This window comes from Urocitellus parryii, chromosome 10, assembly GCF_045843805.1.
Source record: "Urocitellus parryii isolate mUroPar1 chromosome 10, mUroPar1.hap1, whole genome shotgun sequence".
Lineage (NCBI taxonomy): Eukaryota > Metazoa > Chordata > Mammalia > Rodentia > Sciuridae > Urocitellus > Urocitellus parryii.
Window position 1 is genome coordinate 35,405,679 of NC_135540.1, and position 18,411 is coordinate 35,424,089.

An 18,411-nucleotide genomic window follows, 5' to 3' on the forward strand; every position below is an offset into this window, starting at 1 on the left:
CTATCCTTTTGCAAAACTACTAAACAAATGGATGTGGCTTTGTTCCAGTACAGTTTTATTAAAAACAAAATAGCTCATAACATGATTTGGCTCTTTTTCTTGACCTTCCATTTAAGGTTTTTACAGTCTTTTTTAGTCATGAAGTAGCAATTTTTTTTTTCTATTTGGCTTGTTTTCATTTGTTTTGTTTTTCTATTGAAAAACTATGTAATTAAATACAAGGTTTTGTAGTTCTCGAATTTAAAGATTTTTCTTTTTCAATTGGACCATTATGGGAAGCAACAAGTGAAGTTCCATAATCACAAAATTAATTTTAGTCATCACAACAATCCTAGGATTTCAGTTATACAGAATGCTCTACATCATAAACTTGGTAAAATACATACTAATAAGACAGTTAATTCACTTTGTTCTATAGTTTTTACTTCTCTTCTGCTGAAGTAAAGTTATTTTATGAGTTAACTATTTTTTAGGCAAATAATCAAAACAAAGAGAAAATCCATGGCTTCTGAGAACTGCTAAACTTTGATAAATTAATCAGATAATATAAATCACATTTATATTATCTATGATGAGATAATAATACTATCTATGATGAGAATGCATATTAAAGAAATACAGATCTAATAAATATGCTTAATATATGTCTGAAGTAAAAAATGTTTCAAATACTTTTTTTATGAAGGAGACTTATGAGAAAGATAATCTATCTTACATCATCTCTTTCAAGCTGATTTAGATATATTGAGTGACCTCATGCTTACTGTATCCTTCTGTAAAACTCTTAGCATACTGCATTGTTTTCCAAGATGATATTTAATATCATATGTGTCTGTATAATGGAGGTCATCAGGTAAACAAAACATTAACTTGAAATGATTCTGAGTTAACATATTACATTATTATATTATTATATTATCATATATCATTTGCTGATTTTATATCACATTTCAAAACAGTAATATAATTTCCACTGTACCATCTGAGGTCAAAATCACAGAAAAATATTTTTCTATGAACACCAAAGTACAATGTTAATAGAACCAATTTAAGATTTTTAAGTTTTTGTAAAATAGACTTTATCCAAAAGGGTAATGAACAAAGACTAAAGTTGTTGCTATTGATTTGGCAAAAGAAGTGAATGTAGTATGATGACATTTTCTATATGCACATTTAAGTTGCACAAAGAATACTATGTGCTTTCTTATGTTTGACTCCTAGTTACCATACTAAGGTGTACTATATCATGTATTATTTGAAAAGTCTTATCATTTTTTAACCTTTATTTTACTTATTTATTTGTATGTGGTACTGAGGATCAAACCCAGGGCCTCACCTGTTCGAGGCAAGCTATCCACCAATGAGCTATAACCCTAGCCCTAATCATATCATTTTTATTACCTTAAAATTCATAGTCTATTCTACCATGATCAAAAAAAAAAAAAGAAAAAAACCCAAAGTAGTGTTTATTTTATCTTAACAAATGTGTAATGAAGTGCAATAGCATATTTCAGCCATAAATTTTAGTTAAGAATAAAAGTATCACATAATCTTTCAACGCAGGCACATTCTGAAAAACTGGAACTTATAACCAACCAAAGATTAGGAATCAAGTTGACCATTACAATTTTTAGAAGGAGGAAGTTCTTTACATTTAATTCTAAAATTTCATTCTGGATCATAATTATTAGCATAAAATATTTTCTCCAGAATAAAATAAAACAAACAATGAATTTCTTTATAAGTAAATAAATGTTAAATATATTTGATGATTTATTATATAGCATGTTAAAATAACATATCAAATTACTAATTTAGAAATATCTTTCAATAAAACGATAATTTCAATAAATACTAATCCCTAAAATTTTTAACTATTGTCATCTCAGTTTCACTAATTGAGTTTAGTATGATTTCTTCATACTTATTTTAGTGGGAAATTGCAGATTCCATAAAATTTGAATTATTTGGTACAAACTGAAAGTATCACTTTTAATGAGGGAAAAAAATGAGATGTTATCACAGCATGGCTTGGCATTCATTATTCCCTCAATTCCACTCCAGGTGCTTTTCATTGGGTGGATTTAACTGTAGACTGAATTGGCCACCTTGGGTCCCTAACATAACTCCATGATTGGGAAGCCATATGGTGCAATGCTGAAAGCTATATTAAATTGTGAGTCATATTTTGGCCAGCTTTATTCTCATAATTTAGTATCAGAACTGTTTCCATGTAAATTTCTACACACTGCTGCTTATCAGCATAATTAAGCTAACTTTTTCTTTTCCCTATTTATATCTTGCTGATATAAAAACATACTAGAGTTTAAGCAAAAGTGACTTGTAGAGGCTAGGAAAGAAATAGGTGAACTTAAGGTTCACCGGTATTTACCTTTAAAGAAGCAGTCTTCATTGTGAACAATGGTAATCTTTTGCTTTTTCAGGCAAGCAGCTCTGTGTACCTCACAGTGGTTTTCATAGAATTCTCCATCAGATCCACACACAGGTTTGTAGTGCCGTTTGCAAAGGTCCATGCAGGCACATTCTGCTTGCCCTGTCTGTCTGCTGATCACACAGTGCCTTCCCAAGCCACAGTACTTATTTTCACAAGATCCAAAAGGGCCATCCTGAATCAGAAATCCTAAAGATAAAGAATAGAAAACCATTAGTTTCCTATGTTCAAATAATCTGTGCATTTCAATGTATCAAAAAGAAAATGTGTTCCAATATAATTTCAATATTATCTGTTGCACTGTAGTTTCAAAGAGGCTTATATCAAAACACAGAGATGAACTTTTACAAAATGCTCTCAGCCTTCCTTCACACCTCCTTTGCTTGAACCCTGTTCCCTCTTCTCAGAGTACCATCATGTGTAAAGCTTTAAACTATCTCCCTACATGATGGCACCATAATGATTAACAGATTCTGATCAAGATTAAAATACAATCTCACAACCTGTCAATCTCAGGATGTTGGTGGGCACCTAACACATCTGTCACTCACTTTCCTGTAAAATAGGGATAATAAGAATGTATTGTATTGTTATGAGGATTAAAGGCCTTGGTGTGTGTGTGTGTGTGTATGTGTGTGTGTGTGTGTATATATATATATATATACATATATATATATACATATATTTCTATTTAGTGTTAATGTCATTTCCTCTTTCAGAAAATAATTTTTATAATACAAACATGAAGGGAAACATTTTTTTCACCTTTATTTCTTTATTTAGTTTTATGTGGTGCTGAGTATTGAACCCAGTCTCACACATGCACGTCAAGTGCTCTACCACTGAGCTACAACCCCAGGACCAAAAAACAAATTTTGAAGATCAGCTTTAGTTTCATTTTTACAAATGAAGCCCACACATTAAATTTATTTTCATATTGATACATGCATGTACTCCCAAATAAGTTTTTATTGCACATCTAATTTCACAGAACAGTGGCTGTAGAATATCTGCATATTCACAAAAGCACAATTTGATCAAACTACTCACTAATACCCCCCATTCCTACCTTCCTCTCCCCCTATAATCTTTTCCCTTTCAGCTAATGGCCCCTCATTTACTTTCACGGTGATCCCTTTTCCCTCTGTTCTTTTTCCCTGTGGCTTCCACATATGAGGGAAAACATGATAATTTTCTGAGTCTAACTTATTTCACTCAAAATTATAATCTCCAGTCCCATGCATTTTCTTGCAAATGGCATAATTTTGTTTTTCTATATAGCTGAATAAAACTCTATTGTGTATATACACCATATATTCTTTATCTACTCATTTGTAGGCTGATTTTATAACTTGGATATTGTGAATTTTGCTCAATAAACACAGGTATGTATGTATCTATAAAGTGTGTTGACTATAATTCTTCTGGATAAATATCAGGAAGAGGTGTATCATATCATAAGTATACTTTTAACTTTTTTAAGGAACCTCCCATACCAATTTTTATATAATATGTTGAATTAAATTATATCCCCACCAAAAGTGTAAAAGGGTTTGTTTTGCCTAGCACTCTCTCAAATATTTATTCTTAATTTTTTCTTTTATATTTTTATGGTACTATGGAGCCCTTTTTATTTTATTTTTGAGACAGGATCTTGATAAGTTCTAAGTTTCTTGCTAAATTACGGAGGCTGGCCTTCAACTTTCAATCCTCCTGCTTCAGCTCCGGAGTGGTTCAGAGCATAGGGGTATGCCACTGAACCTGGTGGGAATTTGTAGTGTTGATGCTTTCTATTTACACTGGAGTAAGTTATCATGAGATTTTTATCTTTGATTCTACCTATGTGGTGTATTACTTTTATTTATTTGTGAATATTAAATGATTCTTGTATTCCAGGAATAAAACCAACAAGATCATGGTATATGGCCTTAGTGTATGGTTGAATTCAATTTGCTATTTTTATTGAGCATGCTTGCAGCTATGTTCATCAATGATTTTTGGTCTGTAATTTTCTTTCATTGAAGGATAATTATCCAGTTTTGGTATCACAGTGATAAACACTTCATTGAATCTCTTCTGAAGTTTTCTCTCCCTATCAATTTTCCAGAATAAATTGATGAGTACTTGTATGAGTTCTTCTTTATATATCTGATAAATTTTGCTATGAAACCATCTGATCCTTCATTACAGGTCTGTTAAGGTTTTCTGTATCATCTTAGATCAGTTTTGGTAGCTTGTATGTGCCTAGAAATTTGCCCATTTTTTCTATATTTAATAATTTATTAAAATATCCCATTAGTGATTATTTTATTATTTTGAGTTGTGTTACTCTTTCTTTTGTTAGTATGGATAAAAGGTTTCAATTATTATTTATTTTTTCAAAGAACCAACTCTTTGCTTCATTTATCCTTTGTATTATTCATTTGTTTCTATTTTTTTAATTTAAGGTTATAATTTTTAAAACTTCTTTCTTTTACTAGGTTTTGAATTGGTTTGTTTTTGCTTTTGCAAGATCTTATGATCTACCACTAGGCTGTTTGTTTGAGATTCATTCATTCTTTCTTTGCTTCTTTCTTTTTCTCTTTCTTTCTCTCTTTCTTTCTTTCATATAGGCACTCACAGATCTAAAGTTCTCTCTTAGAATTGCCTTCCCTGTTCCCAGATATTCTGGAATGATGTGTTTCCATTTCCATTTGATTCTAAGAGTTTTTAAATTGCTCTTAATTTCTTCAATGTTCTACTTATTGATCAAAGGTGTGTTGTTCAGTCTATGTATTTATACAATTTCAGTAGTTTTGTTGTTGATGTTCATTTCTAATTTATTTACATTGTGGTTGAAAATAATGCAAGATATTTTGTATCTTCTAATAGTTGTTTTATGAACTAATCTTATGATCAATTTGTAGTAATGCCCAGGAGAAAATGAAAAGAATGTTTATTTAGTTGTTATTGGATAAAATATTCTGTAGATGTCTGTTAAGTCTAATTGATCTATTGTGTAGATTAAATTTGATGTGTCTTTGTTGACTTTTTACCTGGATGATCTGTTAATGATATTGGTATACAGAAGTGTTACATTGGGTTTTATCAATCCATCTATATCTAGTAATATTTGTTTTATATAATTTAGTGCACCAACATTTGGAGTATAAACATCTACATCTTTTTGTTGGATTGTTCTCTACCAATATTGAACAATTTTCTTTGTCCCTTCTTACAATTTTTTCAACTATTTTTTACCTTCATTTTATTTGCTTATTCATTTATTTATTTTTTTATGTGGTGCTGAGGATCAAACACAGTGTCTCATACATGCAAGGCAAGGACAATACCACAGAGTCACAACCTCAGCCCTTATTCTTACTAATTTGAGTTCAAATTATGCTTTACTGATATGAAAGTGATTCATCCTATTTGTTTTTGGATTCTATTTGCAGGGCATGTCATTTTCTTTTCTCTTACATTGTGTTTGTGAATGTCTTTGCTTTGAGGTATATTTCTTGGAAACAACTAACAATTGATTTTGGATTTTGAAAATCCAATCTGCTAATTTAGATTTTTTAATTGGAAAATTAAGACCATTTACATTCAGTGTTATTATATATAGGTATGTTATTTCCTGCCATTTTGTTGTATCTACATTTTTTGAAGAAGTCCGAGTTCTTATTTGCTTAATTATTCTTCTAATTTGATTTATTCTTTACCATGGTCTCTCTTAAGTATTTTTATCTTTCTCTTTAGTGTACATGATTTCTTTCAGTATACTTTGCAGTGCTGGCTTTGTTTTCATGAATTCCTTTGGATTATGTTTATTTTGAAAGGGTTTTATTCCTTCTTTGATTCTTAAGGATAACTTTATTGGGTACAGTAAATGAGGTTGGCAACTATTTCTTTTAGGACTTGAAATAGATTATTTTGTGCCTTCTGGACTTTTAGAGCTCTGTTAAGAAATCTACTGTCATTCACATTGATGTGCTTTGATAAGTGAGTTGGCAATTCTCTCAAAATTTCTGCTCGTATTTTAAAAAAAAAATCTCTTTATTGAAATTTTCTTTTATATTCTCCACTTTCTTCCTTAGTCTATTTCTTACTTCTTATTTTAGTTCATTTGTAATTTTAAAAATTAACTTTTTAAATTCATTTTACATTATTTCCTCTACTTTGATATTCCTGGGTTTAGTTATTGGAGTATTAAGGATGTTTGGATGTGTCTTATGACATTGTTTTTTCATGTTTCCTATATTTCTATGTTGATATTTGCATACCTGTTAGGATGGCTATATCCTTTATTATTTTGTGATGTTCTTTTATGAGCTGCTGTTTTCTTTACTATGTGCACCAGACTGAAGATATATCTCTATGTCAAAACACTCAACATGATTCTGGTACTATGATTAATTCCCAGAATTATCACAGTTAGAGGAGATAATAATAATCACTAACTGCAACCACTTCAGAATAAATAGCATAAAAACAAACCATAAAAAACTTATTGTTAATCTTTACCACTCTCAAGTCTGAAATTGAAAAGGAAGTAATGCTTTAGAGAGGGCTGGAAAATTAGGTATTAAAGGAAGTACAATAACTGTTAAAATATATAGTACATAAAAAGAAATAAAAAAGAAGTGTCAAGGAAAAAGTTGTAGGGGACAAGAGAAAAAAGTAGATAATGCAGGAAGAAAAAAAGGCAAAACAGGAGAGAGCCTAAAAGTGAGCCTAAGGAAAAAAAGAAAAGAAAAATCCAATTAATTTATTAAGATATTAAAAATGCATAAAATTGGAATAGTATATGCAGTATCAAATGATGGGCAAAACTGCCAAATCAACACAGAAGAAAATACCAGTTTAAATATATATATATCACTACTTTTAAACTATTTCTTGCTGAACTTTTAAACTATTCCTTGCTGTACCATTTGGAATGTAGAGATGTATTTTTTATTGAGTATTCCATATTTGCAATACACCAGGTTTTGCAATACACAGTAAATACTCATATCTCCTTAGTTTGTTTTCTGTGTTTCTCTGGGTATGCAGATAGCAACCACACCAGCCATTTCCAAGCTGGATTGGAGAGCTGTATATTTAAGTTCTGTCCCCTAGGTTAGCTTGCTATTTCAGAAACTGTGCTGAACTTGTGTCTTAACATCTAAGCAGGTTAAGTTCCCTGGTGAGAATCTACGTTGCTCTTGTCATTTCTTGGTGTGTCCAGGATCCTAAGAGTGATTTTGAGGGTCAAAGGAAATGCCCTAATTATCTGAGGTCTATCAATCAAATCTCTCCCTAGTTGGTAAGAAGTCTTTTGTGGCTGCCTATAAAATTTCTGGGAAGAACTATGAAGACATATGTGAGCCTGTCTGGGTAGATTTCGGGTTGCAGAGTGTATGACAATCCACAATAGAGACATGCCAGTCAGGCTGAACAGGCACAAGGCATTTTATAATTGGAGTATATGGTGATGGCCTACAGCAGGGGCACTTCATATGATCCTGTGTCTGGGACGTTCAGCTAGTGCACATGTTGGAGCATTAGCTGGGTCATGAAATAATGGCTCACAGCAGAGGCATGAAACATTATTATGAAACAGTGTCCCACATCAGAATTGTGCTCTACTACCAAGGTGCCACACTCTTCCTCTCAGTATTCTACTTTCTGGTCTGCTCTATCCTAGTACTATTGTCAGTGGTTAGGGACATGGCGAAAGCTTGTTACAGCAGTTACAGCAGTCTCATTACACAGACTACTCAGAGGGTATACTTCAGAGAAATTCCCCAAACTCTTTTCTGTTTTCTATTCCAGCAACACAAATTTCCAAGTACCTCCAAGTCTCTGATAGTATAATATTTTGTTCCGTCTATTCTCTCGGTCACCCTCCTCTCTAATATGCTATTATTTCACTGCTTTAATTCAAAAGTGTTGATAAATTGAGATTTGTTACCTACCTCTACTCCAACATCTCGATCTCTCTCCAAATCAAATTTAAATTAGCAAAATTAAAATTACATGGGAAAGGCCAACATCATTTGTAGCATGGTTTTTAAAAAAGCAAATTTAAAGTGAAAATCAGAATAATTCTAGAAAACATTTTTTAAATATTTGCATTTTTAATATAATATTCTATTTTTTGTGAAGCATTCCATAAAATTTGAAATAAAAATATAATTTATTGAATACCTTTATTATTATTTTAATTAACTAATAATACCTCATTTAAATGTGTAATAAATTTGGAAAAACATAATTAAATCAGTAGTCCCTGAACCTTGGCATGAATTAGAATAGTGAAAAGATGTTAACAAAACACCAATCAACACACCCCACCCTAGAGTTTCTTATCAGTCAGATCTGTGGTGCAGTCCAGAGTGTATATTTCCAACATGGCCCTAGGTGATAGAGATACTGCTACTTCTGGTACCACATTTTAGGGCCACTGATAATTATAAATTATAATCTTAATTTTTAACCAAAATAAACAGAAGACTAAGAAAAAGACTAGCTAAATAATTATGAAATGCTTTTAAGTGGCAAAGATAAAAAAAAAACAATGCTGTGATCAAAACAAGCATAATAATGCAAATCTTTGGAAGTCTTAGGAAAAAGGTATAGAAAAATTACCACAGTGATTAATTTTATTGATATGGTATAGAACAAGTTTTTATTTGGTTCCCTTTAACTTTGTAAAGTTCAATATGTTAAATTAAATTAGCAGGGGGCCAATAACCTGAGATTGTCTCCATACTTCATGAGCCTAAGTAACAAAATGCAACCTAATTTGGTACATGAATTAGCCAAAACCAAATCATGAGTACATTTTTTTGAAACAAATGTTAGATTTCAGCCAATTATATACAGGCAAGCTTCAGCAAATCAGAAACACCCAACAGATCAAACTATGTCCAATTAAGACAAATGCATCCTAATATCATGCCCAAATAAAATACATTTCTCACTGTAGCCAATCAAAGAATCTCTCTACCTTGTTTTTGCAGTTGGCCTATGAAAACTCATTGCTGCTAGTGTGGTGGAACACCCCTGTAATTCCAGCAGCTCCAGACGCTGACACAGGAGAATGGCAAGTTCAAACCAGTTTTAGCAATTTAGCCAGGCCCTAAGCAACTTAGGGAGACCCTATTTCAAAATTTTAATTAAAAAAAAGGGGGGGCTGGGGGTGTGGGTAAGTGGTTAATCAACCCTGGGTTCAATTCCTGGTTTTAAAAAAAAATCATCATTAATATTGATAGACCAAACTCTCTGAACATCATTTTGAGTGCAGCCCAATTCATGGATTGTTCTTTGCCCAAATAATAAAGAATGCATTTAATTGGACTTAAATTTTTCTTTTATCAATTATACTACATAAAAAAGGAAGGTCCAAAATTTCTAGGCAACTCTGACTAGAATATAAGAATTGATTTGAATGTACAAAATATTTTTTTTGTTCTTAAAGCAGTACTTCAGCAAATTGTCAATGTAATGTTTACAGAATCAAAAATGCTACTGCCATTTAAACACAGAAATTTGACTCACAGATATTTTCTATAATTGTATTTCTTACATTTCTTATTATTTTAAAGAAACAGGTTAATATTTGCCAAGAGAGTGTTTTATTTTTTCTCTTATTATGAAGGAATAAACTCAGATTTATTGAGAGAATCTGGTCATTTTACATTTTAGTCAGAAATTAAGGTAGCTTTCTGAATCAGTACAGTTTCCCTGACTTTGTAGAAATGCTCTACTATAAATTCTATATCATCCACTATTTCTATGTTGGTGTGAATTTTTCATTTTTTTAAAATTTTTCTTCTCTTAAATTCTTCCTTAAAAATCCTGTACTCTAGTTGAGAGGTCTGTATTAAGATATTGGTTATAATGTAGAAGTTAATTAAGAATTTTACATAAGCTAGAAGCTGTGTGTTGCATATAGCTGCTACAATTAAAGGAAATTTAATTAATTCATATTCCACCAAAAAGAAATCTCATATTATGTAAATGAATAGCTAGAACATATCCTTTCTGACACTAATTAACCATGACTAATGCTGAACTTAAGTTTCAGCTGAGATTAAATCAATTTAATCTGATCAACATGTCAAAGATTTTTTTTAAAGTACATTCAGTCAGATAGCATACTAAATGAATTTTAATCAAGAACTTATAGTCTGCCATTTTACAGCTTGATAAAATAGCATTTTTTTCCAAAAATGGGCTATGCATTTAATAAGTACATCAGCTTAAAATTTCTGTGCCTTCCAAGCATTACAAAAATTGCTCAAACCAATTTCAAACAAAGCTGAAACATTAAGTGATTAAAAGCATAAAATCAAAAAGTAAAATAATTCTACATTATTCTAAAGATGGTCTTTACAAATTCTCAGTCACAAAGCAATTGTCTTTAAAGCATATCTATATTTATATCTGTCATCTAAATCTATGTATATAGAAGATAAATTTGATCAGGTACTTAACATTCAGTGGATCTAAATGGAAGTAAACTGTTAAAAATAAAACTGTTTTAATGGGTAAGGTGCTATATTAGTTGCTATGGGATACATAAAAAGAGAGGTCTTTGACAACTTCTTCAAAAGGCTTGCAAAGGAAATGAGAAAGAACATCAGCATGCCCAAATAGAGAGAGAAGGATGTAGAAGTGTATTTGAGGGCATGAAGTAGATTGATATGAATAACAGCAGGTAAAACCTTGAAGACATTGTATCACATCACAGTTGAGTTTGTTCTCACAGAATGCCAGTTCAGAAGGCTGATTTGTTGATAAAACAACCCTTGGAATAAAGACTGATACTACATTTAGAAGGATAATAGCTGGAAGAAGGAGAAATCAGGTTCTGATTAGCTAACTACCTTTAATTGTTATTGTGGAATATAAACATAATTTAATTTATAGTGTCAAGTTATTTGAGGTGTTCTTTCCTGAAAATGTATTATGTTCAAATATAAAATCTAGGCCGCCCACCCTGCAGTTCCCCTATGCACTGGAGATGATGACCTCCATTGCTGGACATATGAGCGCCATTTCTTGGGACATTTCTTTCTCTGCTGTCCTTAGGCCTCATAAAGAGTGTTTGCCACAGACATGTTAGGACATGCTGGGACTAAGTAAGTTGCTGGCCATAAGGAATAGCAGCCATCTGCATGCTTGCTTAGTCACATCTGGTTGCAATTGATAAGGAGCTGTAAGGGACACTAGCCATAGGCACACTTAACAATGACTGGTTACAATCGATAGGGAGCACAGCTGCATGGATGTGTGCAAAGTACATGTCCTGTTAAGATTACATCATCTCACTGGACAGAAGCAATGGTCATTGACTTAATAAATATAACCACCAATCACCAAGGTACACCCACCAACTTGGAACTATATTTAAATCACTCGTCCTGCCACAACAATGAGCCTGCTCAAAGACATCAGTGAGACTGCCTGCTTTGCTGTCCATCCCCAAATGGATTCCACCATTTCCTGATGTCCAGCACTCTGCTGGAGAGAACCACTGGACAACAACAATGTCTGCTCTTTGGCTAAGAAAAGTCGCATAGCATCAGAGGTATTTGGAGGCTTGAGTAGCCCTAGGGTTGTATGATTTGTGTGTAGTGTTTAATTGCCCTAGGATTGTGTGATTTGCTTGTAGTGTTAATTAGTATGAATTAAATACTAGTTGGGCTTCTCCAGCAACCCAACACTTTTTGCATTAATTGTTTATATGTGATGATTGGTATGATCAAATATACAATTGCATTTAAAGACAATCCACCGCCAAGTAATTATTAATAGTGCTGCTGGCAATAGGCCTGTTGCTTCTATACACTTGACAAACATACAGTATTCTGGCTCTTCTCATACAAAATTGACTTTTAGTACCAGTTCCTCCTACCATGCTCCTGCTGCCACTCAGCACACACCCTTTTTTAAAGGTACAGCTGTTGCCAAAGGAGAGTTCAAAGAGCTAAGCCTTGATGACTTTAATTCACAGAACATTTTAATTATGTACATACTGAACTCCTTCTCTGTCATTTCATCTGCTGTGCTGGCCATAGATTCTAATAATGTGGTATCTTGATTTGTTTGAGGCACTTTCTTTCCTTGTCTTTTCATATTGCTCATGTGTCTTCCTATCTAGCTCTGTGGATCAGAGGCATTACCGCTTCTACCCATAGGCTTATCACGCCTCTGCAGGGTTCCAGTACCTCTTCATTGAGCGGAAGAATAATATTAACAGATCCCAATATAAACAAAATACCACCTAAAAACAAATAGTTGTTATTAAGACATTTACAGTTTGGTCACAAAGTACAGAAATGGCGAATTTAATTACTGTCTACAATATAATCAGTAGGTTTGTAAAAGGGCTTACAGTTTCTGATGGTGGACAAATAACTAGGAGTGAGGTATAGGAAGATATGCTGAGGAGGTATGAGATGAGTATGATATTTTAGGAAGTGTGAAAGAGAAATCTCAAGAAGGTGGTTAGTATCAGGAGAATAGAGATGTAGTAATTTTGGGTAGACAATAAGAGGGATGATAGTAGAATACATAAAACACACACACATATATATATATGAAGAAAAAAATTTTAAAAATGTTAAAATAGTAAAAATTGGAGAGGAAAAACAAAAAAAATACGACACTGTAATATACTATTCAATCGTCTCAGTTCTCACTAGCCTAATTTATGCAAAGTGCTTGGTTTCACATATGTTGGGGGATATGAGGGAGAGAGAATAAAGAGGGAAAAGAATGAAAAAAAATCTCAAAAGAAGAAACAAAGATTGTTTTGATTGGAGATCAATATCTTTCCTACTTCCCTTCTCATCAAATAGGTGGGGTTGTCTGTTCTTAGTTGGCATCTCGACCCTCAGGACGTTCAAGGTTACCAGGGTGTAAAGGTAGGTCTTGAATGCAGGGTCCCGGGAAGTGGGTATGGCACCTGTCTATCCCATTGGGAGATTGCACCTCAAGATCTCCTTTGGGGTCTGCTCCTGTGATGTGGGTGCTGGGTCTTAATCTCATCATCTCATCTGTAGACCTCATAGTTTCTTACCTCTGAATTAGTCTCTAAAATGTTTCTCCCTCACCCTGTCACTTTCTACTTGCTAATCAGGAATCTTTCTCTCCATGGGTCTTGTGTGTTGCATTCTGGTGGCTGTGCACCTGTTGTGGAGGGCCATTTTGAATTGTGGAGGGCAGTCACTCTGCCAAGTTAGCATCTGCTGGGGCTTGGGGGGAATTAGAAAACTATGGGTACCTGGCTATCTACTGTTCCAAACTGGTAGTTGCCCCAACTAAAGATGGTGATAGAGATTGAGGCAGCTGCTTTCAGTGATGAGGTGTCCATTCGGATGGGGGCAACCACGTGATGGCATTGTGCAATGTGTTCAGAGATGAGCTCTGTGACATGAGTGTTGTGGCTCTTGGCTTTCTTCAGAGCCTGTGATGCCCCTACGGCAGGTTAAGGAACTTCGGCAGTAGCTGCAGAGTCTCAAGATGGAGGTGACCTGGGGAGCCCCAAGTTGGTAGATGGGGGTCCATACAGGAGTAATAGCTGGAGTTCCTGTGCGAGGGTGGAGGCTGAGTGTCCTTGGTAGGAGCAGCATCTGGGAATTCTGCACCCATGCTGATGCCAATGGTCCCACTAAGGAACCCAGGAGACCTGCCTGGGTGAGTAGTCAGTAATTGGGAGTCCTTTTCTAATGCTGAGGTCTGGGGCCTCACACAGCATGGAGGCCGTGATTCCTGCGCAGGATCAGCTGTGGAGGGTCCTCTATCACTGTCGGCAAAGCATTATTCCCCCTAGTCGAGACCTGGGTAACAGAGCTACACAGAATGCTACCTTCTTCTGACTCAACACCTTGCTTGGATCCAGCCCAGCCTTGATGACTTTAACAGGAAATACTTGGTGCTTTTCTTCTACCCTGTGGAATTCACCTTCCTGTGCCCTACAGAAGTCTTTGCTTTCAGTGTCAAAGCCAATGAGTTTCACAATGTGAACTGTGAAGTGGTTGCAGTTTCTGTGTACTCCCACCAGAGCCACCTTGCCTTGATGGATATGCAGCGGAAGCTCTACTGTTTGTGCCATATGAACATTGCACTCTTTTCGGATTTAACCTAACAAATTTCTTGAGACTACAGTGTGCTTTTTGAAAGTGCTGGTCTTGCACTCAGAGGTCTATTCATAATTGACTCCCATGGAGTCATCAAGCATCTGAGTAACAAAGATCTGCCTGTAGGCCAGAGCATGGAAGAGAACCTCTGTCTAGTGAAGGCATTCCAGTTTGTGGAAACTCATGGAGAAGTCTGCCCAGCAAACTGGACACAAGACTCCCCTATAATCAATACAACTCCAACAGCTTCCAAAGAGTACTTCGAGAAGATAAGTCCACAGATAATCCCCTGTGCCCCTGCAGCTTCTCATGTCAGAAAAGAACTACAGCTGGAAACTTTTAAGCATTTAAAAATAATTATATATAAAAGGCAAGTCTAATTAAGCTTGTATCTATACATTTTACTCTAAATGTTTTGTTTCTGTAACACTGGCTAAGATATTCTAACAGTAATTGCTAATGTCAGGATTCATTAAGAACATCGTGATGGGTAGGAAGTTTCCATAAAAGGCCTGGTTCTCTGTTTCTTAGATCATATCTTCAGTGTATAAAGGAAATATAGTTTCTTAGCCTTACTTGAATCTTTGTCTGTACATAAGTAGTATAACAAGCACTGAGAGTCTCTGATCAAAGATCCTGAAAATTTCTTCTTGAATTTCTTCATATTAAACTGCTTTTTAATAAGGAAACATAGATCATAGTTTTACATTATTAATCTCAGCAGTCCAAGTTAACTCTCAAAATGTATGTGTAAGTAATAGAAAGAAATATGAATCACATTATTTAAAAAAATAACAGCAGAGTGAATTAACTGATCATGTACAATCCCTATATTTACCATGTACATAGTTATTTTACTCTTTAGCTGAATTGATATCTAGATTTATTTGTTTTGTTTGTTTATTTTTGTTTTTGTTTTTGGTAGTGCTGGGGATCAAATCCAGCAGCTCACGCATGACAGGCAGGTGCTTTACCACTAAGCCACATGCCCAGTGTTATTCCTATATCTATATCCATGAGGTGTAATTGTAAAGGATATATATTGAATTATTAAATTCAGGAATTTTTTTGAAATTATTGTAATTATTTGCTTTCTTGTAGTGCCCAGTGTAAAATGTATCATAATAAATAACATTTGAAAATATTAAAAAAGAGCAAACATAAAATGTGAGTATGTGAACTTCAGTATGTTAAAAAGAACAAGAGATTTATAGAACAGATTTAAATCTTTGCCCTATCATTGTATATCTATCTGATATCAGCCAGGCTATGATCTCTTTGAGCCTGATATTCTAGTGGTAAATAAGAGATAACTAACATATTATGTTTAGATTTTATTTTATCAAAATAACCCATTTATTTAAAGATGCTTAATAAAATATCAGATGAAAGGTAATGTCTGGAAGTACACTGAATAAATTTTCTTTAGAAGGCTTACCATGAATGCTTCATCTGCATTATATATGTATAATTATCTAATTTATATATTCTAGAAATGGCCTCAGCTATATATAATGAGAAGTTATTTTGACTTAGATTTTCTAAAGGTTTTTTTTTCTCCATAAGATGATCTTGTTTCATTTTAGGAGTGTCAGTATGGCAAACACAAATGAAATTTTTGGCAAATTAATTAAAATGTCAGGCCTCAGTTTCCTCAACTAACTAGAATATTACTAGTTCAATATTCTAGAAAAATTTTAGAAAATGGCACTCACACTTTTTTGATAATTATTATTTAAACTTTATTATTTATTATTATTTAACTTATTTAAATTATTTAAATTATCATTATTATGGACTTAGTACAATATTATCTAGAAATCAATGAAGTAAATAAATAACTGCATTCACAGGTCTATTTTTTAAAAATCTGTTGGAAATATACTTAGAGAGGTTTTGGAAGAATGTGTATTTCCAAATAGCATCCCTAAAATTTTGAAGAGCATCCATTGTATAAGAATTTTTCTTCTCTCAGCTTAAACAAAAGGAGAAAAAATAATTTTGGAAAAGAAAAACATGTTCACATTTGTTTAATTATACATTTTGATTTCAAATTATGCATAATATTTGGTGACAGTTTGTTACCCACATATGGAAAAATTGTAAATCCAAAATACAATTTTTGTTGCACACTGTAAACTTTAACAAAATGCTTCCAGGCCCCACAGATTTCATGGCAAGTGGCAACTCAAGTAAACACTGGAATGCTCACAGAAGATTGAGCACAATATGATCTTTTCATGACCTTTAATGATTGGGATCTGTGTTTCCTGCTGCTACTTTGTGAAATTGGTCAAAACAAGTCATCCAGGCTGTAAGTTTGTTCTGTGCATCACTACTGAAAAACAATCCATTTGAGCAGTCATATCATCTGTAGTTCAGCTGATCTGGACTTCTCTTTCATATCTTATTATACACAGTTCATTGGATCCTCATATAATTTTATAATATGATTTTTTTAAAGTAAAAATGAAAGATAAATACATAAAAAGCTAAAGATTCAGGTAAATAGCATTCACCCAAATTATAGTTTCTGTACAATGTCAATGAATGTTTTCCAGGTGAATTTTTTAACATTTTTTTTAGTTGTAGTTGAACACAATATTTTTATTTATTTTTATGTGATGCTGAGGATCGAACCCAGTGCCTCACATGTGCGAGGTAAGTACTCTACCACTGAGCCCCATCCCCAGCCCCAGGTGGATAATTTTTGATGTCACATTTCAAGAAGTTAGATGACTTTGAAATCAGTTATTAACATGGTAACAGATTTTTTTAAAATTATGTTCTCAACTGAAGAAGAAATGATGTGAAAATTTCCTGTAATGATAGCACAACAGTAATAGATGATGATCAAATCCCAACTCAGTTTTTAATCCTGATTACAAAGCCTACAAAAGTTACACTTAACTATTAATTTTTCCTTCTGAATCCTATCTATAAGCCATAATTTTTCTTATTGCCTATCTATGTTCCATTGAGAACACAGGACCACCCTCACCATCAGCATCCTGCAACAAGGTTGTCTGTTGATAATCCATGAAGCAACAATCCACATCATTAGTCATCATCATTGATAAGCTTAACTCTGTCCTATTAATCCCTATGTAAAGAATCTCAATAATAAGGAAACAGGGTGCAGAGGCAGGGAAGGTGACAGAGTGGCTCCTTTGTCCAAGTGGTCACATTTATTTATATCAATAGGTTACATTAGGTTATTAGTACCATAACCACATTATTGTTTAAGGTATCAGTAAAGTTGCTTATTCTGCAGTTAAATTTCACAGTTACAATATGCAATGTTAGGAGCTGTATGCAGTTCTCAAGAAAGTCCATTGCCAGGCAGGCAGCTCCAGGAGCACCTGAGCTTGATGAAACATTGTAGTTACATAAAAAAACAAGTTCTTCTAATTCTCAGGAGCTATGTGCCTGCAATCAAGGTTGCAGCTTGATGAGGATCTAACACAGAGGCATCTCAGGGCATTGCCATACCAGCTAGACAAAGCACATAAATTAGCTATATTATTAGATCTTGAGAGAGATTACAGGGCATTCTAAGGGTGGGTAACAGGGAGTTTTCTCACCAGAGGAACACTTCCTTGTACATTTCCATGGTCAGAATCACTAAATTTCTACTTGTGTTCCCTACAGCCCTTTGCAAACCCCTGTTTTTTTTTAAAATGTCTCTATTGTTTTGTCTTTCCAAAATATGACATAGTTGAAATTATATAGTAAGTAGTCTCCTGAAATTCACTTTTTATTTAATGATATTTAAACTTTCTTCATATTTAGTGATGGTTTCATATCTCTTCTTTCACTGATGATTATTATCCCATTGCATGT

The 18,411-nt window shown here is 33.5% G+C and overlaps 2 protein-coding genes across 4 annotated transcripts in view; one reads left to right on the forward strand and one right to left on the reverse strand.

Moving 5' to 3' along the window:
* The window catches only part of LOC113200259 (follistatin-related protein 5), a 737,045-nt gene that overhangs the window by 515,754 nt on the left and 202,880 nt on the right, over nucleotides 1–18,411 (reverse strand). For all 3 annotated transcript variants that reach the window (XM_077803465.1, XM_077803464.1, XM_077803463.1), the window contains exon 3: nucleotides 2,393–2,641. In XM_077803465.1, the coding sequence (XP_077659591.1) occupies nucleotides 2,393–2,641 (249 nt within the window). The remainder of the gene's footprint in view (nucleotides 1–2,392; nucleotides 2,642–18,411) is intronic.
* Nucleotides 8,147–14,948, forward strand: LOC113200260 (thioredoxin-dependent peroxide reductase, mitochondrial-like). The gene is given in 5 exon segments (XM_026413624.2): nucleotides 8,147–8,203; nucleotides 9,442–9,524; nucleotides 11,414–11,515; nucleotides 12,257–12,454; nucleotides 14,354–14,948. Coding segments are annotated over 5 exon segments (1,035 nt in total).